A 25,604-nucleotide genomic window follows, 5' to 3' on the forward strand; every position below is an offset into this window, starting at 1 on the left:
TTGGGTGAGTTGTGAAAAACAGTATGGTGGTTCCTCAAAAAATTAAACAGAGAAGTAATTACCATATGATCTAGAAATTGCACTTCTAGGTAAATATCCAAAAGATTTAAAAGCAGGAAATCAATATTTGTACACCCATGTTCATAGTTCATAGCAGCACTATTTACAATAGCCAAAAGGACAGAACCAACCCAATGCCTATCATCAGATAAATGAACAAACAAAATGAGGAAAACACATACAGTGGAATATTATTCAGCCTTGAAATGAAATTTTGACACATGCTACAACATGTAAGTAAATAAACCAGACACAAAAGGATAATATTGTATTATTCCACTTACATGGGGTGCAGAGTAATGAAATTCATAGAAGCTGAAAGTAAAATGGTGATTACTTGGGGCTGGGGAGAGGGAGTAATAGGAGTTATCTATATATATATAAAAGCCCAGCGACCAGAACGGTGCGATGACCAGAACTACCGGTGGCTATGATGTGCACTGCGGCAGCCAACCAGCCTGATCCGAGCCCTGATCAGCCCCCAATCAGGGGCAGGGCTGGCCACCAACCGCCTGCGGCCCCTCCCCTTGGCCATCCCGGCCCCCAATCGGCCCCCAACACCCCAATTGGGGGTGGGGCTAGCTGTCCAACTGCCTGCAGCCCGTTCGGCGATGGGCCCCCATCGGGGCGGGCCAGCTTGACCCCACCTGTGCACAAATTTGCGCACCAGGTCTTTAGTTGTTTAATAAGTACAGAGTTTTAGTTTGAAATGATAAAACAAATTCTAGAGCTGGATAGTGATTATGGCTGAAGAATAATGTAAATGTATTTATGGTCACTTAAAAATAGTTCAAATGGTATATTTTATGTTATGTATATTTTACCACAATAAAAAAAGGGAAAAACACATTAAAATGCTGGAAATGGATGGTGGTGATGGCTGTACAACAATGTGAATGAATATGCTATTGAACTGTACACTTAAAAATGGTTAAAATGTTGCATTTCGTCTTATGTGTATTTTCCAACAATAGTTTTTTAAAAGTTGGGTGAAATCTTTCAGTAATTAGTTTTACTCTGAATTAGTTATTTTTAGAGGTTAGACAATAGTTGCTAAGATATTCTGATTATTTTGTAAGCAAATGAGCCACCTCAACAGCTAACCAGCACTTCTAAACCAAGCATTACTGCCCTTTAGCCTAGTGGTCCTGTTGAAATCTGGCAACCATACAAAATCCTATATAATAAAAGGCTAATATGCAAATTGACCGAACGGTGGGACTACTGGTCACTATGACATGCACTGACCACCATGGAGCAGAGGCTCAACGCAGGAGCTGCCCCCTGGTAATCAGTGCGCTCCCACAGGGTGAGTGCTGCTCAGCCAGAAGCCAGCTCAGGGCTGGCGAGCACAGCAGCGGTAGCGGGAGCCTGTCCCGCCTCCACGGCAGTGCTAAGGATCCCACAGGGGATGTCTGCCTGCCGGCTTAGGCCTGCTCCCCACGGACTGCGAGAGAGCGCAGGCCAGGCTGAGGGACTCACCCCTCCCCACACCCCAGTGCACAAATGTCATGCACCAGGCCTCTACTAATAGTACTTTATATTGATTCTGCAGCAGTAAGTGATGTTCAAGGCCTTAAAACTATTTTCTTTCTTGCCTGAAATACCCCATTCTCCTCTAATTTTTCTCTTACTCTCTGACCTCTCTTTTCCTCCCTCCTCTAAACCCCAAATATGGGTACTTGTAATTCTGTCCTTCATCTTTTTCCCCTCTCTCTAGGAACTTTTCAGAACTTTTCTTCTTACAACTTGGCAAAATATTTTATAAATATAGAATATCAACAGCACAAAAGATACCAGAAGGAGTCAGGGAGTTGCAGAACAATTCCACTTACCCCAATAACTAATTAGCTGGCTATTGGAGGAATGCTTCCCTACTACACATGTATATATCAGTGTTCAAGGTTAAGAAAACCACATTTGTATTTTTTGGCAGGTGAAATACATTTTAAATGAAAAAAAAAAAAAAAACATTTACAATGTTTTCTTTTTTAAATGATTGTACTGCTAGAAAGAAGTATCTAACAATCTGTTCATTATTAATTGCATGTTTTCTGATATGGTAATTATTTAGGCTTGATGCAATCATTCAGCTGGTTAAGACTGCTTACTGATACAAAGCAAAAAATAGGTTGTATAAATTGCAATGTAAATATCAGTTTCTTAAGGCTCAAAAACAATTTCCTCTAGAAGAGCACTTAAAAATTTTTATATAAAAACAATATATGCAGCCGAAACCAGTTTGGCTCAGTGGATAGAGCGTCGGCCTGAGGACTCAAGGGTCCCGGGTTCGATTCTGGTCAAGGGCATGTACCTTGGTTGCGGGCACATCCCCAGTGGGGGGTGTGCAGGAGGCAGCTGATCGATGTTTCTCTCTCATCGATGTTTCTGACTTTCTATCCCTCTCCCTTCCTCTCTGTAAAATATCAATAAAATATATTTAAAAAAAAAAAAAACAATATATGCAGGAAAAAAACAACAGAAAAATAAAATCCAAAGAAAATGGATATTATATCTTAATTTAAAAGTTGTCAGGATACTGATAGTCTTTCAAAGTAAAATTTGTGATAATTAATGGATAGTAATTTTTGGTATGAAAATTAAGACCAAAGGTATTTTTACACATTTCAGGATTGTTGACTAGCAATGATTTCTTTACCTAAGTTGTCCCCTTTTGTCTTGAAAGAAAAACACACACACTACTCATTTTAAAGCTTTAACATAAAAGCAGAATGCATGTGAGATCATTTCATTTAACAAATTTCAAAACTATTTTATGGCTCTAAAAACTTAAGAATATGGGGAAATTATCAAGATAAAGCACTAAATGAAAATTAGGAAAAAATATGATTTTCCAATTTTGATTAGAAAAGAGTAAGTCCTTATGGTCATATTATATATATATATATATATATATATATATATATATATATATGTATATGTATATATGTATATATGTACACACACAGACTGATGCACAAAATTCGTGCAAGAGTAGGCCTTCCTTCCCCTGGCTGCTGGCACCAACTTTCCTCTGGCACCCAGGACCCGGGCCTCCTTCCGGACGCCGGCAGGCACCTGGGACCCAGGCTTCCCTCGCAGCCCTGGCTTCATCCAGAAGGACAGAAGGACGTCCAGTCTAATTAGCCTATTACGCTTTTATTTTTTTTTTATAGATATACAAACATATATATAGGCAAAGTAAACAAGAGTATCATATATAAAATGTTAACTGTAAATCTCTAGGTAGAACAAGAACAAGTGATTTTTATTTTCTTCTTTATATTTTGCTTTCTTTCTTTACACATTTCATTCCTTTCTACAACAAACAATACATTTGTAGTTGGGCTTCCTGGGAGAATAAACTCTATTCCATTCAATTTTCTGCCTCATATTTTGATAGAGGGAGGGGAAAACCCATCTTCCAAAGCTACATAGAATAGGTTTTTATCATTGATAATATTCTCACCTCATCCATCAATAAATCCTGTTAATTCACTTTCAAAATACCAGAAACCAACTAGTTTTCACTATCTTCACTGCTTCCAACATCCTCATCCAAGCCACCATCATTTCTGGCTTGGTTTATACAAGTCTCCTACATTATTTTATTTACTTCCACCCTTATAACTCTTCAGGCTATTCTCATTCCTCAGCGGCTTCTCATCTCATTGAAAATAAAAGCCAAAGCATTGACTGTAACCTTCAAGCCTCTATGATTTGCACATTTCAACTTCAAGGCCATCAAACTGCAATCAGTTGCCACTACCTGGTATATTCTGCATCCAGATAGCCTCATTTCCTTCAGGTTTTTATGGAAGTGTCATCTTCTCAGGGAGGTCTTCACTGGCAATCCAAGAACAATACGCATCAACCACTCCATCCCACCCTTGAGATTTCCTAACTTGCTTCCCTACTTTATTTTTTCTTCTATAGCACTTATTACTATCTAACATGGTATTATCTCTCTCCTTATTACACTATAAGCTCAATTTTAAAAAACCTTTTTATGTCTGCATCCTCAGCACCTAGAATAGTCCTTACCATATAGTAGGTGCTCAGTGATATCTGCTGAAAGAATGAATACATGCACTGCTGTGTGCAGCCAAAGCTTCCCAGTCACAGTAATAATTGGCTCACTGGAGGTCATAAAATGACAGCAACTCGTCTATTCCTATTCTGAAAATCAGTAGCTAAAATGACTTACAGAGGGCTAGAATGGCTGTGGCTAACAATAATGTAGTCATATTTTTTCAAGCCTAAAGGGGAGCATCTAGGATCTTCCCTCCAAAATTTAGGAATAAAATTATGACCTGATTTGATATATCAAAGGGACTCTGGGATATTGATCACATTGCCATTATTGCTGATAATAAAAAGTAAGCAATGTCTAAAACCACACTGCTACTCTTCTAAGTTTTCCACTAAAATATTCAATTCTAGTCTATGAAGCTGGATATAAAAATTTCCTTATGTATAAACAAAAAACAAGCTGAATCTCATACTACTATGCACCTGAGTATCTGTTATCTAAGAAATCTTGGGATACTTTATAAACATCAATCAATGCTGTGCAAAGAAAGCTAAGAAGGACTAGGCAATTAGATACTGTGAAAAAATGAAGGCAATCAGAAGAAATACAGTCCATGGTGGCAGTGACACAGCTAAGCAGGAGGTATGGATAATCTGGGTAAGTGCCATGGAAAAATAAATATCATGATTGGACTTGAGGCAAATGGAAACAGTTCAAATTGGCTTCATACAGTACTCTGTGGAACATATGATGTCCATATGTCCATTACCAACAAACTAAAACATGGAAAATAACAAAAGCCAATGCTGTGATGGCTATAAGAACACACCCAATGCCAGTCTCTACCACACCACAGCAGCAGAGCTTACTACAGCTGCCAGGTGAGTTGGCTAAGAAGTCAGAAGCAATAAGAAAAGAAGAGGGGAAGGCCTAACTAGAAACGGTTCTCTTTCCCTACATAAAAAAAAGCTGGGATCTACACTAGAAAGTAGAATGTGACCACAATAAAGGCTGAAATGTAAGCACTTTTTTTTTAAGTTTCCAAACTAGAAAGTACTTTAGAATTAAGGAGGTCAGCATTTTATCTAAAAGTACAAATGATTTACTATCCAAAGAACTAAATTACATAAGAAGAGAGGAATAGAATGGACTGACATCAAAGTTTTAGAAACTGCAAACGTGACCTTTCATGCTTGAAATATATAATAGAGAACAAAAAACAAAATGACCATCTTTTGGGAAACCTGGGAATCTATTACACTTTACATCAAGTCTACAAATTTTCTTTCCATATCCTCTAGTTCCCAAAATGATTTCATAGTTGATATAAAAGCAGCGCTTAGGCAAAGGTCATGAAGGACCAATTTACACAGCAAAGCCAAAACTACAAAAAACCTACAAAAAACAATACTATCATCTTAGAATCTATCTGGTGGCCCTGATCTTTTCAAGCAATCAAAACCAGATATTCCCAGTCAGGTGAAGTGCATAAATATAACTTCAGCTCTAATCCAGAAATATATTGGTTGTCACTCACTGAAACTATATAATAAAACCCAGCAGTTAAAAATACGTAACTATTTTATAGTAAATATCAATGTCATTCCTGTTTCAACCTGACTTCCCATTCAACCCCTAAACCCCCAAACTTGAAACTAAGTACAATTTCTTGAGTAGCTGGAGTGTGGTTAAGGAAAGGAAGCTATGCTTGTTTGTATGGAATCTGCCATTTCCTCCCTGCCAAAACACTTGTTTAAAAAGTCATGTAATATTTCTATTAAATTGTAAATGCAGCCGACAAGGAAATGGCCTACTGGCAGTGTATTACCTTTGTGGCAGTGCCAACAGGCCTACAGCAAAATAGTGCACATGATAATTTCAACATGCATTCCCAAATAACAAAATTGTGCTCCACATAAATACCACAGAACCTGAGCAAGATCCAGAAAAAGCAATGGGAAAATTTGACCAAGCTTTCATGCTTGCCTATATCAATTGTATGTCATAACTAAAGCAAAATAGAAAAGCATCTACATATGTCCAAGAAGCTTGTGAAGTTAGATCATATAACCCTGGGAAAACTATTGCAACTTAAATCTGTGTATTTCTTGTTAACCACTGTAACAACTTACTAATAAAAATTAAGAAAAACTGTGGGTATCAAATGAACCAAAATGTACTAACTACGTACAATTCCTTAAAGACCATAATGCAACTTATTAACAGGAACATATGTTCAGTATAAGCCACAATTGTTATGTTAAGTTACTTCTCCCTTTGATATCATTCATTTGATTACAGAATTTAAGAGATTCACAAACCTTCCAATTACAATGGTGACCTTCAGTATGTAAGTTACTTACTGCAATGCTTATAGTCACCCCTGATCATTTATCCCTTACCTTTCATTTCATAGCACAATTACATGTAATTAGGCTATTTAAATGATTACAGATGTAATAAAGATGATTCTATTTATGCAAAAGTTTCTTGAAAACTAAGTTAACATAATCAAATCATTAATCTGTGATTAATATAGTCCTCTAAGACAGCTACAGAATTCTATTCTGCAAGAATTTAGCTAATATTCATATATTTTAAAGTCAGCCTTATCGATCTTCATTTTTTTAAATGTCTGTCCAGCCATAATTTCAAAAGTCAAATTTGCTGTAGATAGCATTTCCTCCAAAAATTTTAAATTTTTAAATGTTTTATTAGTACACTTGAAATTACAGTCAATAACTGCCTTCAGATACCTCCCAACCTCCCAACACATACATTGTAGATATTTGTCTTCTAAAATAAATGCCAGCTAAGGTCTCTAGCCTAAATAGTTTCTATGGCTGGTTTAAAAACAAAACAAAGCCAAAACCGGTTTGGCTCAGTGGATAGAGCGTCGGCCTGCGGACTGAGGGGTCCCGGGTTCGATTCTGGTCAAGGGCATGTACATTAGTTGCGGGCAAATCCCCAGTGTGAGGTGTGCAGGAGGCAGCTGATCGATGTTTCTCTCTCATCGATGTTTCTAGCTCTCTATCCCTCTTCCTTCCTCTCTGTAAAATATCAATAAAATATAAAAAAAATAAAAATAAAAACAAAACAAAACTTAACTAAGATCAATATAGTAAGCCTATACAACTGCTTTTAAAATATAAGTCTTCAACAAGACTTAGCAATTATATTCCATAGTGTCCCGGGGCACAGATTCATGCACATTGAAAGGAAATTAATTAGAAGGTGGCCAGTGGGGCGGGACTGGGCGAGATGGGCTGGACACGCCCTGGAGCCAACCTCCTGCAGTCCCTTTCCAGCCGGCCGCACCTGGGGCTGCACCGCAGCTTGAAGGGCATCTGTGGAGTGAGCAGGGGTCCCTCCGACAGGTGGGGTCCCTCGGCCTGGCCTGCGGGATAGGGCCAAAACCCGCTCTCTGACATCCCCTGAGGGGTCCCGGAGAACGAGAGGGCAGTTCTCGGGTGACGCACCCCAGGATCAGGCTCCCTCCTCTCTGGTTCTGGGGTGTGTCACCGGAGAACCACCACTGCCAAGTCACTGCAGGTCGGCAGCTCCTGCGTTGAGCGTCTGCCCCCTTGTGGTCAGTGCACATCATAGCTACTGGTCAGATGATTGGATGGTTGCTTAGCCTTTTATATATATAGATTAGCAAACCAAAGCTACTGTCCAGAAGCCAACTCTATACGGTGATCACACTAGTCTTTCTTATCTCCTTTAACAAGGGAACAGGATCTCAAGTACAAAAAATATGTATATGAGTTATATCAATTTAAAATTAAAAAGACAGGCGTTTCAAGTCGTATTTGGTACAGCGGTGGGCAAACTTTTTGACTCGAGGGCCACAATGGGTTCTTAAACTGGACCGGAGGGCCGGAACAAAAGCATGGATGGAGTGTTTGTGTGAACTAATATAAATTCAAAGTAAAGGAGTGGAGGGGAGAGCAAGAGAACCCTCCGCTCTTTCGGCTCCGCAGGCCGGACAGAACAGCCGAACGGGCCGGATCCGGCCCGCAGGCTGTAGTTTGCCCATGGCTGGGTTAGTATTTACTTACTTTCATTTCTTAGTTTATTTCACTAACTCTTAATCTGTTATAAATACAAAATTTATTATTGTAAGAAAGAAGAATGTAAGCTTGCCAGATTTCAATATTAACACCTGAGAAGTATCTTTGAGATAGGAAAGGGAATCGAGCACATATTGAACAGAAATATTTATTGGATGCTCTTATGTATAAGTTACTCTGCTAGGTTCAATTAGACACACAAAATTGAAATGAAACACACTTGTATTTAAAACTTAGATTTAGTAGGGGAAATGAGACTACATAATAACTAAGATAATACACAGTAAGTTTAAAAGTGCCATAAGAAAAGTCAAAGAAAAGGTGATGTGAGAATTCAGATTTTTTTAAATCAGTGGAATGAGGAACTTTGGACAGTAACTAGCAGACCTAAAACTATCCTTTCCAGAAGTAAAAGAATATTTGGGGGGAGGGGAATCATAGACGCTATATACATACATATTTAATCTGTTCCCAGATTAAAACACAGAACAGTGATGTGCTGTGACCATGTACACAGTAAACAAAACCATATCCTAAATATGCAACATAATAAGAAACTGTCTTGAGGGTCATTGATTTTGAGAGTCACAGTTTTCAATCTTTTGGGTCAAAAAACCCTCGTTTCAAGGAGTGCCTATTTTTTTTTTTTATAAAAATTCTGAGCTCTAGTACCAGAAAAATGCACAACTGCACAAACACTAATATTTAAATGCAATTTCTGCGGGTCCGCTAACTCTGAATTCTTCGCCGCAGAGAAAGCTCATGCTACTCTCCTTTGAATCACTGTTTCCATCACTGGGCCGGTCTATAGTGAACATGAAGTAGAAAACATCTGTGTATCAGTCTGACCTGAGGTTAGAAAAGAGTCAGTCCACTTGTATCTCTGTCCTCATGGGCTCATTGTTTCCATACTTTTTTAAATAAAGGCTGAAGAAGTCACCTCAGCAGCCACAAGAAGGGCTTAAAAGCTGTCAGCACCCTCCCTTGGCTGGCAATAGACTCCTTTGGGTACTGTGTAAAGTCCCAGGATCTCCAGCTCTACTGGGTCCCGAAAACAACATCAGATGATGTTAAAGCAACTGATCCTTTCCATACCCAAAAGCTCCTTAAGTGACGATGGTAAATATTATTAACTAGGAACTCTCTGCAAGAACTTGAACTAAATTATTGTCACTATGTGAGATTTGAAAAGTAACTTAATAAGGCTACTTAATATATCTATATAGTTACCATGTTATATTTATTGCTCATTTACGTAACTCTCAGAAATGGACATATGAAAATGCTTTAAAACTAATTCATAGGTAACAATTGTCTCAGGACTTAAAGTAAGACTTCTAAAACCTGATTCAGTGTTTTTTTTTTTTTCTATAATGCAAGTTACAAACTAATACTGATCATGAAATCAATTGAACAGATTTGAACCACCTATATTTTTTAGTGAAATGATTAAACAGAATAAAAAGAGAGACAATGAAACATGACTGATAGAACAGAAATCAAGGTAGATTACATAGTAAAGATAATACTGTTTTATGTATTATGTACCAGTTGTGTGTGCACACACAAAAATGGGTCACAGTGTGAAATATATTTTATACTGTGAATCACAGTCAAAAGAGCCTGAAATGAAATGCCACCTTATAATCATTAATAAATCAACTTAAATGGTCTCCTTTAAATGCTCCCACACAAATATAGAGAAATATTGTCTCTGTCAGCATCCCACATTAAAATCTTAAAAAGATATATTTTAGTGTAATTCTTTCTCAATGATTCTTACTGTAAGCAATACAGTACTTAATAAAAATGTCTCCAAAACTACAATTTATATTCATGTAATTTGTATGTCAGTAGGAAAATGATGATTGTTTCCTCAATAGTTACCAAACTAATCACGTTTACAAAGCACTTGGCAACATCAATAGTGAGGTTTGAATATAAATTAGCAGTGGGAATTTATCTTCCCTGTGAAACCCTCCGGGGTGACCTCAGCACGCTCAACCAAGAGAAGCTGAGATCTGTTCATTCTGTTCTCCTCCTTGTTCATCTCTTCAAAAATAATAATTCCAACTGGACAGAAATATGTTGAAACTGTCTCTGTAATAAACCTTAATCCCCAATTTAGGGGTTGGAATGCTTAGTACTCCCACATGTATTAGGACCGCAGGGCAGAAAAACTCTAACTTTCAAATAGAGTGAAAAACCATATGTCCTGGAAGTAGTACTGAAATTCTCCAATGATCCAATTTGCCCTACTCCTCTAGATCCTTGCTATTTCTGAAAGTGTGGTTAGTAGAATCAGGTTATCACCTAAAAGAATCCAGCAGAAAAATATAGGAAATACACAGGGAAGCAAAAAGGCAATAGGAAAATAAAGGAAAGCACAGGAAAGGAAAGCTAAGGTGGGAAGGGGAGTATGTAAGCATTCATGTCCACATGTTGCCAGTGGAAGGAACAAAGGAAGTAAAGGCAGGAACGAGAAGAAGAGAAAAAAAGGAAGATGAGGATACATTCAAGGGAGAAATGACAAAGTAATAAAATTCTCACCTATAGCCATAGGATCCTATGTAATCTGTAACATACATACATATAATTGAATAAAAGTTGTAACAGTGTATGTATGGTCTTATTTTCCAAATAATAGAATGTATATCTACCCCTATAAAGCCACAGAATTCTAACATTAGAATTCTAGTTATCACTGGACTGGAAAGTTCCAAGAGAACAGGAAACATGTCTCTTCTGCTTACCACTAGGTCCTCAAAGTCCAACTGGTGCATGATAAAATGTGCACTAAATATTTGTAAAAAGAAACATAGGAGAGAGGAACAGGAGTAAAAGAATACAGAAAGAAAATTTCAGGGTACTTGTCTTCAAAAACCAAACATCCATAGTTAAACGACATTTACTTTCTCTGATGTGAATTAACCAGTGCAGAACAGCAGAGACAACCCAACTGATCCAGAGTTTGACTTCCCTGCCTCCACATTAAAATATGCATTTCTTCCATTTTTAACATTAATACTAAATCAATAATATTTTAATATTAATGACTAAATATTGTGTGTGTGATAACAGTTATATCTACCATAAAAATGTACACAATTACATGGCACATAAGGTTCAAGAGTGTTAGTCTCATTACTAAGGTGTCATTAAAATTATTTTTTAAATACTATCCAAAGAATTTAAAATGCTGATTTACAACTATTAAATATTTACACAAGTTCAGAACACATTTATTGCATAAAACAAAGTAATATATGGGTAGGCAAAAGAAGGTTTATAGTTGTTTGTATGGAATAATATATAATACAAGAATAGGCTTACTCACAACTGTAAACCTGCTTTTGCCCACACCTTAGTATATAATTAACTACAAATGAGTAATCCTGTATTTGTAGACCTGCAAGTTATAAACAGAGAGTGAAAACTATCAGACCCAAAAGCCTCCCAAAGGACTGACCACCAAGGAAGAATTTACAAGGGTCCTCAGTATTAGAATTGGGGTGTGTAGGTTTGATGGAGGGATACAGTGATAGAGATTTAGAAAAAGGATGCTATTCACTCATTTCCTGATTTTTTTTACTAATTGTATTTCCTAAAGGGGTGAGGAACCTGCTCTCCACAGAAGTCTGTGGTTAACTAAATTCAAAATTAAATTTTTAAAATATTTTATTTATTTAACTTACTAAAATTAATTTGGTGACTTCATATTTAACTTTCAAAAATAAACTGGGTTTTAATAAAATTTGTTTCAGTTAACATTTTGAGCAGATAGATTTCCTTCCATTTGCCATTACTCATTAATCTTAATATAACAGCTGGGAAAAAATTTATAAGCACATTTTCAGTCCTCTGTTTAGAAAGTTTTACATATTTTAGGTGTACTTCATCGGTGTCCTTTACTACACAGATAATTATGACTATCTACCACAATAAAGACTTGGTTTGCATAAACTACAAATGTTTCTTTTAAAGAGAAAGTTCTATCAAAACCAAAAAATTTAGTTCATCCCTTGCCATCAAACAAATCCAGTGTTCTTAATAGCTCTTTTTATTAGGAAATTCCTCCTTGAATATTGATACTCTAAATATCTCTTATTCTCTCTCAGGAATGATTAAAGTACCAATATTTGATAAAATGATATACTAAAGGCATGTAAAACAAATTACCTCAGCCTTAATACCTTCAAAAGACCCATTCTCAATTAACTGCCAAGTTCCAATTTAATATAATTACTTTCCTTTTCTAATTTAGCACCATCTTTAAGTTTTCACATCCCTCTGGCTATGACACTCAAAATATAGGTCTTTCAAAAGCTTAATCAGTAAAAAGCACAATGTTAACTAGTGACTATTCAGGCAGTAGCAATTCCCTCTAAATTATGTAGATGCACTTCCTCTTGTCCCTAATTCTTGCTGGCCTAAGCAAGCAAGGTTCTCAAGCAGGCCTGGAGAATGGACATACTCAAGGGGTGGTATGTCTGAAAAAATTACTAGGAAACCACCTCCTAGTTCATTCAGTCTTGGGAGTCAGCATCACTGTTCTGGAGTTGTTCCTATTTATATGCATCTAGAGGGCAGGCATAGCAGAAAGGTACATCCTGGTGAGAATGGCCAAAGGTAATTTCAGATAGACTAGTTAGGATCCTTACTCAAATCAGGCAATATCAACAGTGCCTGGACACCCCACCCCCACCCCCACCCCAGGATGTGGAGAAAAGCTGGCCCCCAACATCGTAAGTTAGCCTCCTGTTCTAGATAGCCATCTCTATGCAGTAAATTGTATGATATCCTTTAGTTACATTAAAAGAACTAGCTTTCTTTACCTCCATCAGTTGTAGTGGTCTTTCCGTCAATCACCTCTTCATTCTATTGTGACAACTTTGTCGACTACTGGTTATCTCACAAGCCTATATTGCTACCAAAAAGTAAGTGGGGAACAAAACACACAAAAATTAAATCTGTCTATATTTCCTGCCCCTCTGGAACAAACTCAGAAGGCTCATATTTTAAATTAATAATTATAATGATGACATAATGTGGTTGGTAGAGCTCTTATTTTTGCTGGCCACTCCTCCATTTGCATACAGATGTGATATACAGTTGACCCTTGAACAGCACAGGTTTCAACTGCATGTGGATTTTCCTCAATATGTGAAATGTATTTCCTCTTCCTTATGATTTTTTCATAACATTTTCTTTTCTCTGGCTTACTTTATTGTTAAGATACAGTATAAAAAAGATACAGTATAAAAACTATAACATACAAAATATGTGTTAATCAACTACTTATTTATATGTGTTAATCAACAATAGCCTATTAGTAGTTAAGTTTAGAAAGAATCACAAATTTTCAACTACTCGGGGGGTCGGCACATCTAAGCCCCACATTGTTCCAGGGTCAACTGCAAACACAGAAGGTATTTCTTTGGTATCTAGGCAAGAACATGGACTAGCTTGAGCTCATATCTCAGTGCTGCCACTTACAAGTTGTGTCATCTTAACAAATAACATAATCCTTTAAATATCCATTTCATCCAACCCACTCATTAAAATGAAGGTTAAAATATTTATTTTACTGAACTGTTTAAGAAAAAAAATTTTAATTTAAAAAGAAAACTTCAATATTTCACTCACTGATCAGAGTTTTATATACTACCAGCTTTCTCGTACCTTAACTACAACTTTATCTGCTCTCTAACCTCACTGAAAAGACTGATACTCTGAACTAATTGGTTTGGGGTAGGACTCAGGCACCAGACGTTTTTCAAAGCTCCCCGGGGAACTGCTATGCAGCAAAAGTGAAGAACATTGTCTAGCTCCTTGATCCCTGCATTTCCTTATACTCTCTCCTCTCTTTCCAGACTATACCCCATTGGTAACCCTCAACTATCCTCTGAACAGTATTCTTAAATACACTGTGGCCCCATCCTTCTAAGACACTCATTCATTATAACCCAAACCTGGGATCAAGGCCATAATGCACTCCATTCCATGGCTGAGCATTCCTAGAGGCAAGCCAAGATTGATAACACTACAACCTCCACTTTCCATCTTTAGCTGGGACTTCAACATCTTGTTTCTCTCTTGAACAGCTTTCTTTCATCTTCCCATCCCACCCCCTCTCACCCCCACCAAACTATTCAAACCTTGATGAAGCAGTAAATATTGTTAAATTTACTGTATCTTTTTAATATTCTTTGTGACAAAATGGGAAATACACATAATGCACATGTGCTCCATGCAGAACAATACTTATCTCAAGGAAAAGCATTTGTGTGACTGAACAGCAAGCTTCACGAGCTGTAACTACTTTTTCAAGGAACACCAATTTTACTTGAAAAAATAATTGACAGAAAAAACACAGCTATTCAAACTTGGTTATTTGACAAGACATTTTCTCAAAAATGAACCAAGTCCATCTATCATTTCAAGAAGAACTGTAGTATTTGTTTACAATGATAAAATCTGAGCTTTCAAGTGAAGATTCAACTTTTGGAAAACTATCTGCAATATGATCTGGATAGTTTCCCAAGACTTGCAGTTCATACTCTAGTTTGTAAGGTAGTTCACAAACATGAGGTAAGTTAAATAATGATAATTTACTTATCAACTTAAAACCATAGGGTGCTTAGAAATGCATAAGGCAACACTTGATAAAATAGCCAAAGAACTGTAGAGTCAAGAGTTGCCTATACACAAATTATAAAGGACAAAAGAAATCAACTTAGATAGTAACTATCAAGGAAGAGTCTACTAGAAGTAAAAACTGAGGTGGAACTTAAAAAATGGGTAGAACTTCAATTGGTAGAAAAAAGTGAGGAAGGCATCCTAGAAAGTTTGATTAAAAGATAGATTAGATAGAATTTAAAGAGATATAATACCTTCAAATATATTCTTACTATTTCATATTGTTAAATCAAACTGTCAAGTGATATTTTAAGATCTTGGAAAGTAGGGCCATATATTACAATTCTTTGCTATCTGCTAGAGAGACTATTTGAATGGGAAAATAAAATTTACACAAGGAGGAAGCAGACAGTAATAGTCTAAGTCCTGGGACAAGTCCCAGCTCTGGCACTTAGCTAGGCTGCCTTGGATAATTTCGTTTACCTCACAAAGCCGAACTCAAATACACCTAGTTGGAGGATCACCCTAAAATCATTCTAACTAAAAGTACCAAAGATAACTAATATAAGATAATCAGATAAGGAATGAGAATCTGTGTTACCGATATTATGCTGACCTTGTACATATTTTTCAAGTTATTATTCAACAAATTCATGTTGTTTTTATTTTTCATCTTAGCAAAGGAATTCATAAGCAGAAGAGGATAATACATATTTTACACCACTGTATTACTCAAAAAACTCCCGTAAAGTGGCAAGCAAATTTATTAATATTTTACGCATAGTGCGCTGTACCTTTATTATTGAAATTCAATCCATAACAACATTGCAACATCAGAAATAATTACAATTTATTCTTCTCCAGATATTCTAAAATACTGCATTATTTTTCCTCCCAACTATTTACTTCGCACATTTCTCCAGTCACCCGGACACCATCTTCTCTCTTTACACACACACACACACACACACACACACACACACACACACACACACTCCTCTCTCCCTTTCTCTTTGCCCTTCATTCTAATATCCCTTCTTCTTGAGGTGACTACAGCCACTAGAGGGCAATAAGTTTACAAAGATAAATATACTGATCTATCATAAATTGAGATTCACATACTAAAAAATGTAAAAACTGTATTATCACAAACCCTAAAGCATAGACAATTAGGCTTGAATAATGTAAGGTATGTACTTCAAATTCAAAAATTATCCTGGAAAAGGTGTTCATAGAGCATGTAACATTCAATAAAAGAGGCAGTGCATTTTCTCACTGAGCACTAACGAAAGAAATAAGATTAATTTGCTAACAAGTACACAGCGATATTAGAAACCAGAATTTTAAAAATACTGTATTAGCCTCAGACAAGAGAAGAAAACGGGGAGAAACAAAAACACAAGACAGGCAGCCCTGGCCGGAGGCTCAGCTGTTTGGAGCGGCAACCCATGAATCGGAGAGCTGTGGGTTTGACTCTGGTTGGGGCACGCATGGGAGGCAGTGTTTCTCCCTCCCCCCCCCCTCTGAATAAACAAACATACTCTATGGTGAGGGTTTAAAAACAACAATAAACAAAGACTCAGAAAGGCAGAATTTGTAGGGTGAGTAGAAAAGAAAGAACTGATTTCTTCCAATGCCTCCACTGCAACATGGAGAAAACAATGAATTAAAGAATGTAGTGAACTTACCAACTCTTTCTTCTATTGAAAAGCCAGGGAAATTTTTACAGGTATATCTTGTGGGGAGGGAAACAGTATTGTAGAGAGCATTTATAGCTTTCACTTCTTTTCTCACAATTAAGGATTTAGAGGGAGGAAGTTAACTGTCACTATTCTTTGACAGATAATTTTACCATTTTTGCACAGAACCTAAATTCACATGAACGTATTTAATTTACTTTATATTTACTTACACTGACATTACAACCATGCAATGCTTACAACATTGACATTTTTAGAAAAACCATCATTTTCTTACCCTCATTGGATGAATATCAGCATAAGGCGGTTTTCCTTCAGCCATCTCTATAGAAGTAATGCCAAGAGACCAGATGTCAGCCACACAGTTGTAGCCTATTTCTTGAATTACCTCAGGAGCCATCCAAAATGGAGTTCCTATCACAGTATTGCGTTTTGCCATTGTGTCCTGCAAAAACATTACACAGTCATAAATACTAGTACAAAAATACTGAGGAATCTGTTTGCCAGCATACTTTTAAAACTATGGATGTGAAAACCTCAATACTACAGATTACAGATGAAACTGACTATTATCCTAAAATTTCAACCAGTTATAACATGACATATTTAGGAATTTTCAATTCTAAAATAAATGAGTCCACAAGTAACTTATCTCCACTATCGTCATTAAAGACAGTACTATACCAAGGGAAGTTACACAAATTATCCCATGTAGCTTTCCTTTTTGAACACGTAAGCATTTCAATGACTACATATATTTTCGTATTTACTCAATGTTTCTTAAGCTGTAAATAAAACTATAAAAAATACTCTAATTATGGCTCCTTCTACCCAAGAACAATGAACTTATACATTTTTCATACCCCCAAAAAGTTATTAAAGTTTAGACACAATCAAACTGACATATAAGCCAAAAGTATTTCTAGAATTATTACACTTACTGTTAACTGACCAGCCACACCAAAATCAGCCAATTTTGCATGTCCTTCCGTATTGAGAAGAATATTTCCAGCTTTTATATCTCTGTGTATTTTTCTCATAAAGTGTAAATATTCTAGTCCTTTCAAAGTAGATTTAAGAATAGTTGCAATTTCATCTTCTGTTAACTGGAAAGAAATATTTAAAAAAACTGATTGAAATACCATGTTAGATAAACTCTTACAAGAGATCAGGGTAATAAGCACTCTTTTCTGATGACCATCGAACCTCCAGGAAAAGGCTACAAGTAAAAATCTGAGAACCTCTTCTGGTTCTTTGATAATCTTTGTCACTCTAATTACACACTTCACTAATGAAAGAAAATTTCATCATTAAATTTCTCCTTTCTTTACAATTATAAATGTCATTCCTAAAGCACATACCACCCTAAAAATCAACAGGACCCTAAGATGCCAGTTTCTTCCACATCTTCTAACAATGAGGTAGCAATATTGCAGCTATCTGTCCTGAAAAAGTAAATTCAGACACTCTTCCCTCTGATGCCTCCTATTCTTTCTTTTTTAAAATAGGGTGCTTTTTAATAAATCAATGTTAATTTTTAGAGAGAGAGGAAGGGAACGTGCCCTGACCAGGAATTTAACAGCAACGTTTCCTTGCAAGGAAAGACCCAACCAACTGAGCCACACCCACCAGGGCGCAAACCCATTCCTGATGAAAATAAAAACCAGCAGTTTTACATAAAGCAGAGGAAAGGTGAAGGGTGGATTGCCAAGAGACTCCTGCATGAAGCACCAAAAACGCTCCTCCTGCTTCTAGCCAGGGCATTCCTCACCCACCCACACCATGGATTTCTGACCCTAATACTGAGAACTGAAAAAATGAACATGTCAGAGACAGACTAGGAAAATGGAAACACAAACTTGAATAGACATTTCTCCAAAAATATACCAATGGCCACACATGAAAAGATAGATGTTAAACATCATCATCATTTGCCATGAAGAAATGCATATCAAAACTCCAACAAGGTACCACTTCATGCCCACAAGGAGGGCTATAATAAAAAAAAAAAAGGAAAGCTGTGTTAGCAAGCATGTGAAGAAATTAGAACTCTCATACATTGCTGGTGGGAATGCAATATGGTACAGCACTATGGAAAACAATATTTAGTTAGTCAAAACATTGAAAAGAAAAGTTAAACATAGAATTACCATATGACCCAGCAATTCTATTTCTAGTTATACACTCAAAAGAATGGAAAACTGGCACTCAAATAGAAATGTTCATAGCAGTACTCTTCACAATGGCCAAAAGGTCAGTAACAACTGATCAACAGATGAATGAATAAACAAGTTATAATATATACATACAGTGTACTATTCAGCCATAAAAAATGAAGTACTGACATGTGCTACACTGTGAATTGGTCTCCAAAACATTATGCTAAGTGAAAGAAGCCAGATATAAAAGGGCACGTATTGTATGATTCCATTTACATGAAATAGTCAGAATAGGCAAGGCCACAGGAAAAAGGGCAGAGTGGTGGTTGCCAGAGGCTGGGGGAAGGGGAAGCAACTGCTTAAAGGATGACAGTCTTTTAGAACCAAATAGAGGTGGTGGTTACACAGCATTGTCAATGCACTAATACACCTGAATTGTTCACTTTTAAAAGGTGAATTTTATGTTGTGCTAATTTCACCTCGATTTGTTAAAGCCCTGACCATATTAAAATCCCTAAGCAAATTGGAAGATGGCTTATATTTGCATATGACATCAGTATATAATAACAATATATTATACATGTCTATGTGTATGCAGTACTGTTGAATAATGTGTTAGCTTTGGATAAATGTGCTTTCTTCATAAAAAAACGAACAAACAAACAACCTGGACCTCCTTCTGTTAACTCCTAAAGTGTCAACTCTCCCTCTCCCTTTTCAAATTAAAACACCTTACGATAATTCCAAGCCATCTCTTAATCATACACTCCTCAGTGATAATCTAAAAATCTTACTTGATAGATAACTGATCCAGAATGCCAGTTAATCATTCAATAAATATTTACAGGCACCATCTACATGCCAGAAATTACAGCAGTTGCTGGGGATAAGGTAGTGAACAAAACAAGAAGTGTCCTTGCTCTCATGGAGCTTACTAGAGGAAGGGATAATTTGATGATAATTTGATAGAAAAGAGTGTAACACAAGCTTCCATTCAAGATGGCCGGAACCACATCAAAATTACAATAAAACTAAGAACTATCATTCAGAACTGCCTGAAGTCTAGCTAAACAGAAGTCCTACAACTAAGGACATAAAGAGCCACATCAAGACTGCTAGGAGGGGCATAGGCGCAGAACGGGCTGGTCTCAGCTGCGAGGTGCCCTACGAGGAGAGAAGATTCCCAGCCCCACACCAGGCCCCTCATCCCAGGGTTCCAGTGGCAGGAAGAGAAGGTCCCATAACTTCTGGCTGTGGAAACCAGCAGAGATTGTGGCTGAGTGAGACAGAGAGCTGCTGGAGTTACAGGAGTGCCTCTTACAGAGGTCACTTAATATTCATTTTTTAATCAAAAAATGATGCAACATCCAGTCATTCATACTAATACATGGATATGTCTTAATTGAAAATTATTTGTGCGATAGTAGTATTTTAACAATCCACTTGAATATTAAGGCTCAAATCTGGTATCTGTACTTTAAGACTTTTAACTCCAATTATTAAATGAAAGGTTTCTATCCCTCAATAAAATAATTTAAACAATAATAACCAAATGAAGAAATATTTTCTACAACACAGATATAACATCTTAAATTTTTATATTACTTTACAACTATAAAGGGTATTTTATGTGACTCACAACTCAATGAAGTAAACAGAAACATTATCATCCCTTTTTATAGATGAGGAAACAATTTAGAGAAATTAAATGGTCTATCAAATGTCACACTACTGTTAAGTGACAAAGCCCACGTTTTCTGGCTCTACAATCTATACGTCTATTTTCCAGATGTCACAAACATAAATGTATGAACTGGTCTCAATATAAGAAAATAGGGAGTTGTCCAAGAGTGATATTCAAAATATTTGGCAATCAGTAAAGGCAGTGTCTAATGAGAACAGTAGCCAGCCATAATACTAATCAATCAGAATAGCTACCATTGGTCAAAAACAGTAATAATGGATACGAGCCATAAACAAGCAGTAAAACAGTATCAGGTAGGTGCTTATTTCATCTCAGCATTCAAATTTACATTGTTTTAAACTGTGTGCCAGTCAAACAAAACAAGTATACCGGTTAATGAACTCTGCAAGTAAGAAGACTCACCTGGCCCGAAAAATAACCGTAACTGAGGACATTACAGGTGGCTTTCTGAGTATTTTATTGAAAACACATATTTAATCCCACTAACATAAACACAGATCAATGATTTAAATATTATAAAAATATTTAAATAAAAATAGAAGAAAATCAAAGTATCAAATCAGTAGGTAGGAAGAATAGTTTATAACTTAAAAAGCAAACAAAGAAGTATGAGGATTTATAAGCTTTGTCTATATAAAAACTATAAGCTTAGATCACAGAAAAGTGTTCAGAGCAAATATAGTAAGATATTTAATGTATAGAATTAGTTAGACTATAAAGAGTTCACATAAATCTTCAGAAAAATAATCAAATCCCAATAATAGGCAAAAAATGAACACACAATTCACCAAACTAAAAATAGAGCTGGGTAATATACATGGAAAACATTAAACTGCACTAATTATCAAAGAAAAGCAAATTAAAACAATGAGGGATCAATTATAAAATTATCCCATATGGGTCACAATGTTGCTGAGTATTAACAGCACATGTGGCAGACAGGAAGAGTATAAGCCATGTGTAAAAATGACCTAAGAATGCAGAATTATTTTCCAAAAGCTATAGATAACATTCATTCACTGAAAGAAGCATTTATTGAGCACCTGATCTACATTCAATTAAAAAAATCTCTAGTAAACTAGTATGAACCACAGGTGAGAGCAATTAATTTGGAAAGGAAAAAGGAGTGGCATTAAAATTGGGCTTTGAATAAAAAAAAAGTTCACTGTCCAGAAAAAGGAAAAACTACCAATAGAGTAATTCAAATAATTAACTGAAGAGTACAAGTATAATAGTTAGGAATTGTACTCAGAAATCAAGTAAGGCCCATTTTCTTTAAAGTAAGAAAAATGATAAAAATGATGGGCCAAATTTCAGCCTTCTAAGTGCCAAAATGCAGGTAAATCTTATCAGATTTGGAGAAATAAATGTTTACTGATCTCTCTGAAATATCAATGGTTTAAAATGAACTTCGTCTAAAAGCAATATCTATATCAACATTTAAGCCACCCTACAAGTATTTTGTATGACAAATGGAAAAGAATGAGAAAGGAAGGAGATAGGAATTTGTATTGGACAGGACACAGTAGGCTTTGATCTAGATGTTTATTTCATATCTTTTAGACACTTTTTTGTTTTAAAGAAAGGAGGGGAGGGAGGAAGGGAGCGAAGTTTATTTGTATAGTCAGTTGACCATCATTTTCCTAAATATAGTTTTATTTCTCAAACAACCTTTAAATGTTTTTAAAAATTCATTTACATATAAACACAGCCAGTTACCAAAAGTGGCTTGATTTCTATTTCACAAAGAAAGAACTGCTTATACCCAATAGTATATAAAATTTAAAGGAGTATCTTTTTCATTTCTATAATTAAGACTTTTCATCACTTCGGACAGACCGATATCCAACCATATCAAAATGGTCAAGTTTATACTGAAAACATTTAGGGGAGAAAGAAAAAAAAACAGGAAAGAGGTTCTGCTTTATATAGAAGGAGGCAATGTAAGTTTTCAGTTCTAAGATGAAAAACTAGATCCATTCTCAACCCACAGCTAACACTTCTTTTAATGATATCTATCAAGAATCCTTTCCAATGAAAACTTTTAACAACAAAATATTTCATTTGTGTATTTAATTAGGTTGTCTTCAATACATTACAGGTTTCACTTCTTTCACTGTGCAAATAGGGTAATGTCATTTTAAAATCATTTGAATCACATTTTATAGTCTTAAAATAAATAAATAAGTAAAAGAGGGTGGGAAAGAGATAATAAACCATGAATGAAACACTCAGTAATCAGGGATAAAAATGAGACTTTATAGCTGAGCTAATATATTAAAAGACGGAAGTCTACATCTGGTTCCAATACTGGTATGAATTCACTGGCAAATTTAAAAAGAATCTCATTGTACAAAAACAAAAAGATGGTTTTGATAGGCTTTAGTCCTCTGGTTACTTTTGTCTCTAGAGTCATATGATTAGTATAATAATATGATACATTTAATATGTCTCTGTGTATATGGTTTTGATAAAAATGGACCCACCAACTTGTCTCAAGGGCACATGCACAAGCTATTTTAAAAATACACATACTGCCCTAATGTTCTTATGTCAGTAAAAACAAATTGGTGTTTTTTAAGTTCATACAAAATTAAAAACTTTCACTTTCTAAAAATGAATATTTGACAATCTTAGCTAAACTTAACTTTTGACATTATTTCTGCATATAAAGTAATACATTAATTCTATGCATAGTATCTATTATATATTAAAGAAACAAAAAACTGAGGCATATTTCACCTTTGCAAGTGCCAGAGACAGACAGACAGAGAACTATGGATATTTCATTATAACATTTTAAGTTTCAACTTTCACAATGACTTTTCATAAAGTCTTGAAAACCATTTAATCAAAATTCACTAATACAACCCTTACACAGTCTTTTAAGGCCTAGACAAGATCTTGCCTCTTTCAAGAAATCAACCTGTATATTCCCCGAGTCAGGACTTACCTATCAGTGATGCTAAGGATAACATCAACAACAGCTTAGATTCACTGAGTTTTTACTGTATCAGCCCCATTACAAGTATCATTTCATTTAACACCTAAACACAACCGTGGGAAGCAGGCAGTAACCAGAATTTACGAAGAGCTTGCACACTGCCCTGGCCTTCGTGGAGCTCAGAATTTAGGAGAAAGAGGAGGGCACAGGAACAAAACATTACAATACTAGTGATACCTGCAACAACAGGACTAACTATCAGACACTCCAGGACAGCAGTTCCTAAAGCTGATTATGCACCAGAACTAGTATTCTTAAAATGAAGTTCAAGCCATCTAATGTAACCTCAGGCCTTGAATGATGCAGTTCCTGCCAGCCTTGATGATCTCACCACCCAATTCTCCCCCACTCTAGGAAGCCTTCACAGAGGAGGTGACTTTTGAGCTGACTCTTAAAGAATGAACAAAGTTTATCAGGTGACTAAACAGGAAAGAAAATACTAGGAATGTGTAAAGGCAATGAGCATAAAAATGTATGAAATCCAGTACTACTGAATAGTTCTTTGAATATGGGGAAATAGTGCAAAACGTGAAGGTAGATTAGGGCCAAACTCTGCTGCCTCTACCTACAAATTCTTAAGTGGAAAGATATGATCATATCTGAACTTTTAGAGGAAAAACTGACAGCAGACTCAGCCAGAGACTAGAATTAGGAAGGCCAGTATGGAGGATATAATAATGAAATCATTTATAGTAGTAGCAGTAATAGTAATTGTAGTAGCAGAAGCAGCAGCTAGTTGTCATAGCAGCTAACATTTTGTAACTATGCCCAAAATCCCAATGGAGATTTCTGTGGTGGAATTAATAATAAACATCTTACGCAAAATTAGACAAAATTAGAGAAGATGAAGTAGTCAGAGCATGTAGTGAAGAAGAAAGACACCAAAGGAAATTCCATACTTCTTTCGTAATTCAAACTGAAGTTGCCCCAGCACTAAAAAAGCAAACAAAAAAACATACGGCTTAGGCCCTCTAACCCAATAATTTTTCACAATCTATGCAATGACCATAACAACACAAGTATGCCAATACATATGCACAAACGTTTTCTGCATTGATTATAAAAACAAAAACTGAAAAGTTGGAATTTATTTTTTCCAAAGTACTGAAAAAAACACATTATATGTACACACACACACACACATACACACACACACACACAGAGAGACCTGTATATATTGAATGGGAAGATAGCTAAGATATAGCAGAAGTTTTTTTAAAGGCAAAGAATAGAACACCACATATAGTACAAATCCCTTGTATAAAACAAGATATGCATACATGTGTGCTGAAAGAAGCCATAGGAAACTGTTAACTAACATGTTAACTAACATTACCCAAAGGAAGTAAAATTTAGAAATGAGTGGAGACACTAAGTTCCTCTTCTGTACCATCTGGAATTTTTACAATGTGCTCTTATTACTTTTATTTTCTCCTTACTTTATATAAATAAAAGGGGGTGGGATTTATATATTCTGGTTAAAATGTATAGAGAATTGTGTTAAATAATTTTCAAAGACTTCCATCTAAAATGGTTAAAATTAAAGACCTGCCACACCTAAAGAGTTAAATTTCCATTATCTAGAAAATTAACTTACACATATTTCTTAATTTTCTAAAGTTAAACAGGACTTTACTGGATAAAACACAATGATTTTTAATATGTGTTTCTAATACTAGAGAAGATCCACTATTTCAACAAATATAAAATTCTTAGATCACTACTAATTAAAAACTAAATACCATTTTTTAAAGTTTTAGCTTTAACAGTAATAAAATCGCAATTTTCATTTGTACGGGTTACAAAATGCTCTGACACTCATCTTTGTTCCTCACAAGAAAACACTGAGGTAGGTAAGGAAAGTAATATGATATTAGGTCCATTTTAGGATTAGGTATCTGAAATTTAGAGGAGTTGCACAATGTACCCAGGGTCACAAAGCTACTAAGTAACAACCCAGGAACTGACGCTTGCTCTTCTGGTTCCACATTCAGGACTCTTTCCACTACACCCCATTGCTCCAAACGACCACCGCCATGGTGTGCTAAGGATCAGGCAATGACAGGCAGTCTGCCAGGAGAAGAACATACAATTTAGAAATAAAGTGCATGAAAGTGGGCTTGACCGATGAAAAAGAAATAGGACTGGGAGAAATGCCAAGAAGAATAGCAACTAAGGTGAAGACTGGGCAGCGTACCAATGAGGGAAGCCAACGAAATGCCTTTGTAAGC

The 25,604-nt window shown here is 35.9% G+C and overlaps 1 protein-coding gene across 1 annotated transcript in view; it reads right to left on the reverse strand.

Annotated features, from left to right (window-relative positions):
- The window catches only part of STK3 (serine/threonine kinase 3), a 248,629-nt gene that overhangs the window by 164,532 nt on the left and 58,493 nt on the right, over positions 1-25,604 (reverse strand). The window contains exons 5-6 of the mRNA XM_080646972.1: positions 17,447-17,611; positions 16,783-16,950 (exon numbers count right to left, since the gene is read on the reverse strand). Coding sequence (XP_080503098.1) covers positions 16,783-16,950; positions 17,447-17,611 — 333 coding nt within the window. The remainder of the gene's footprint in view (positions 1-16,782; positions 16,951-17,446; positions 17,612-25,604) is intronic.

Source organism: Plecotus auritus (assembly GCF_963455305.1).
Source record: "Plecotus auritus genome assembly, chromosome: 11".
In the NCBI taxonomy this organism is placed as follows: Eukaryota; Metazoa; Chordata; class Mammalia; order Chiroptera; family Vespertilionidae; genus Plecotus; species Plecotus auritus.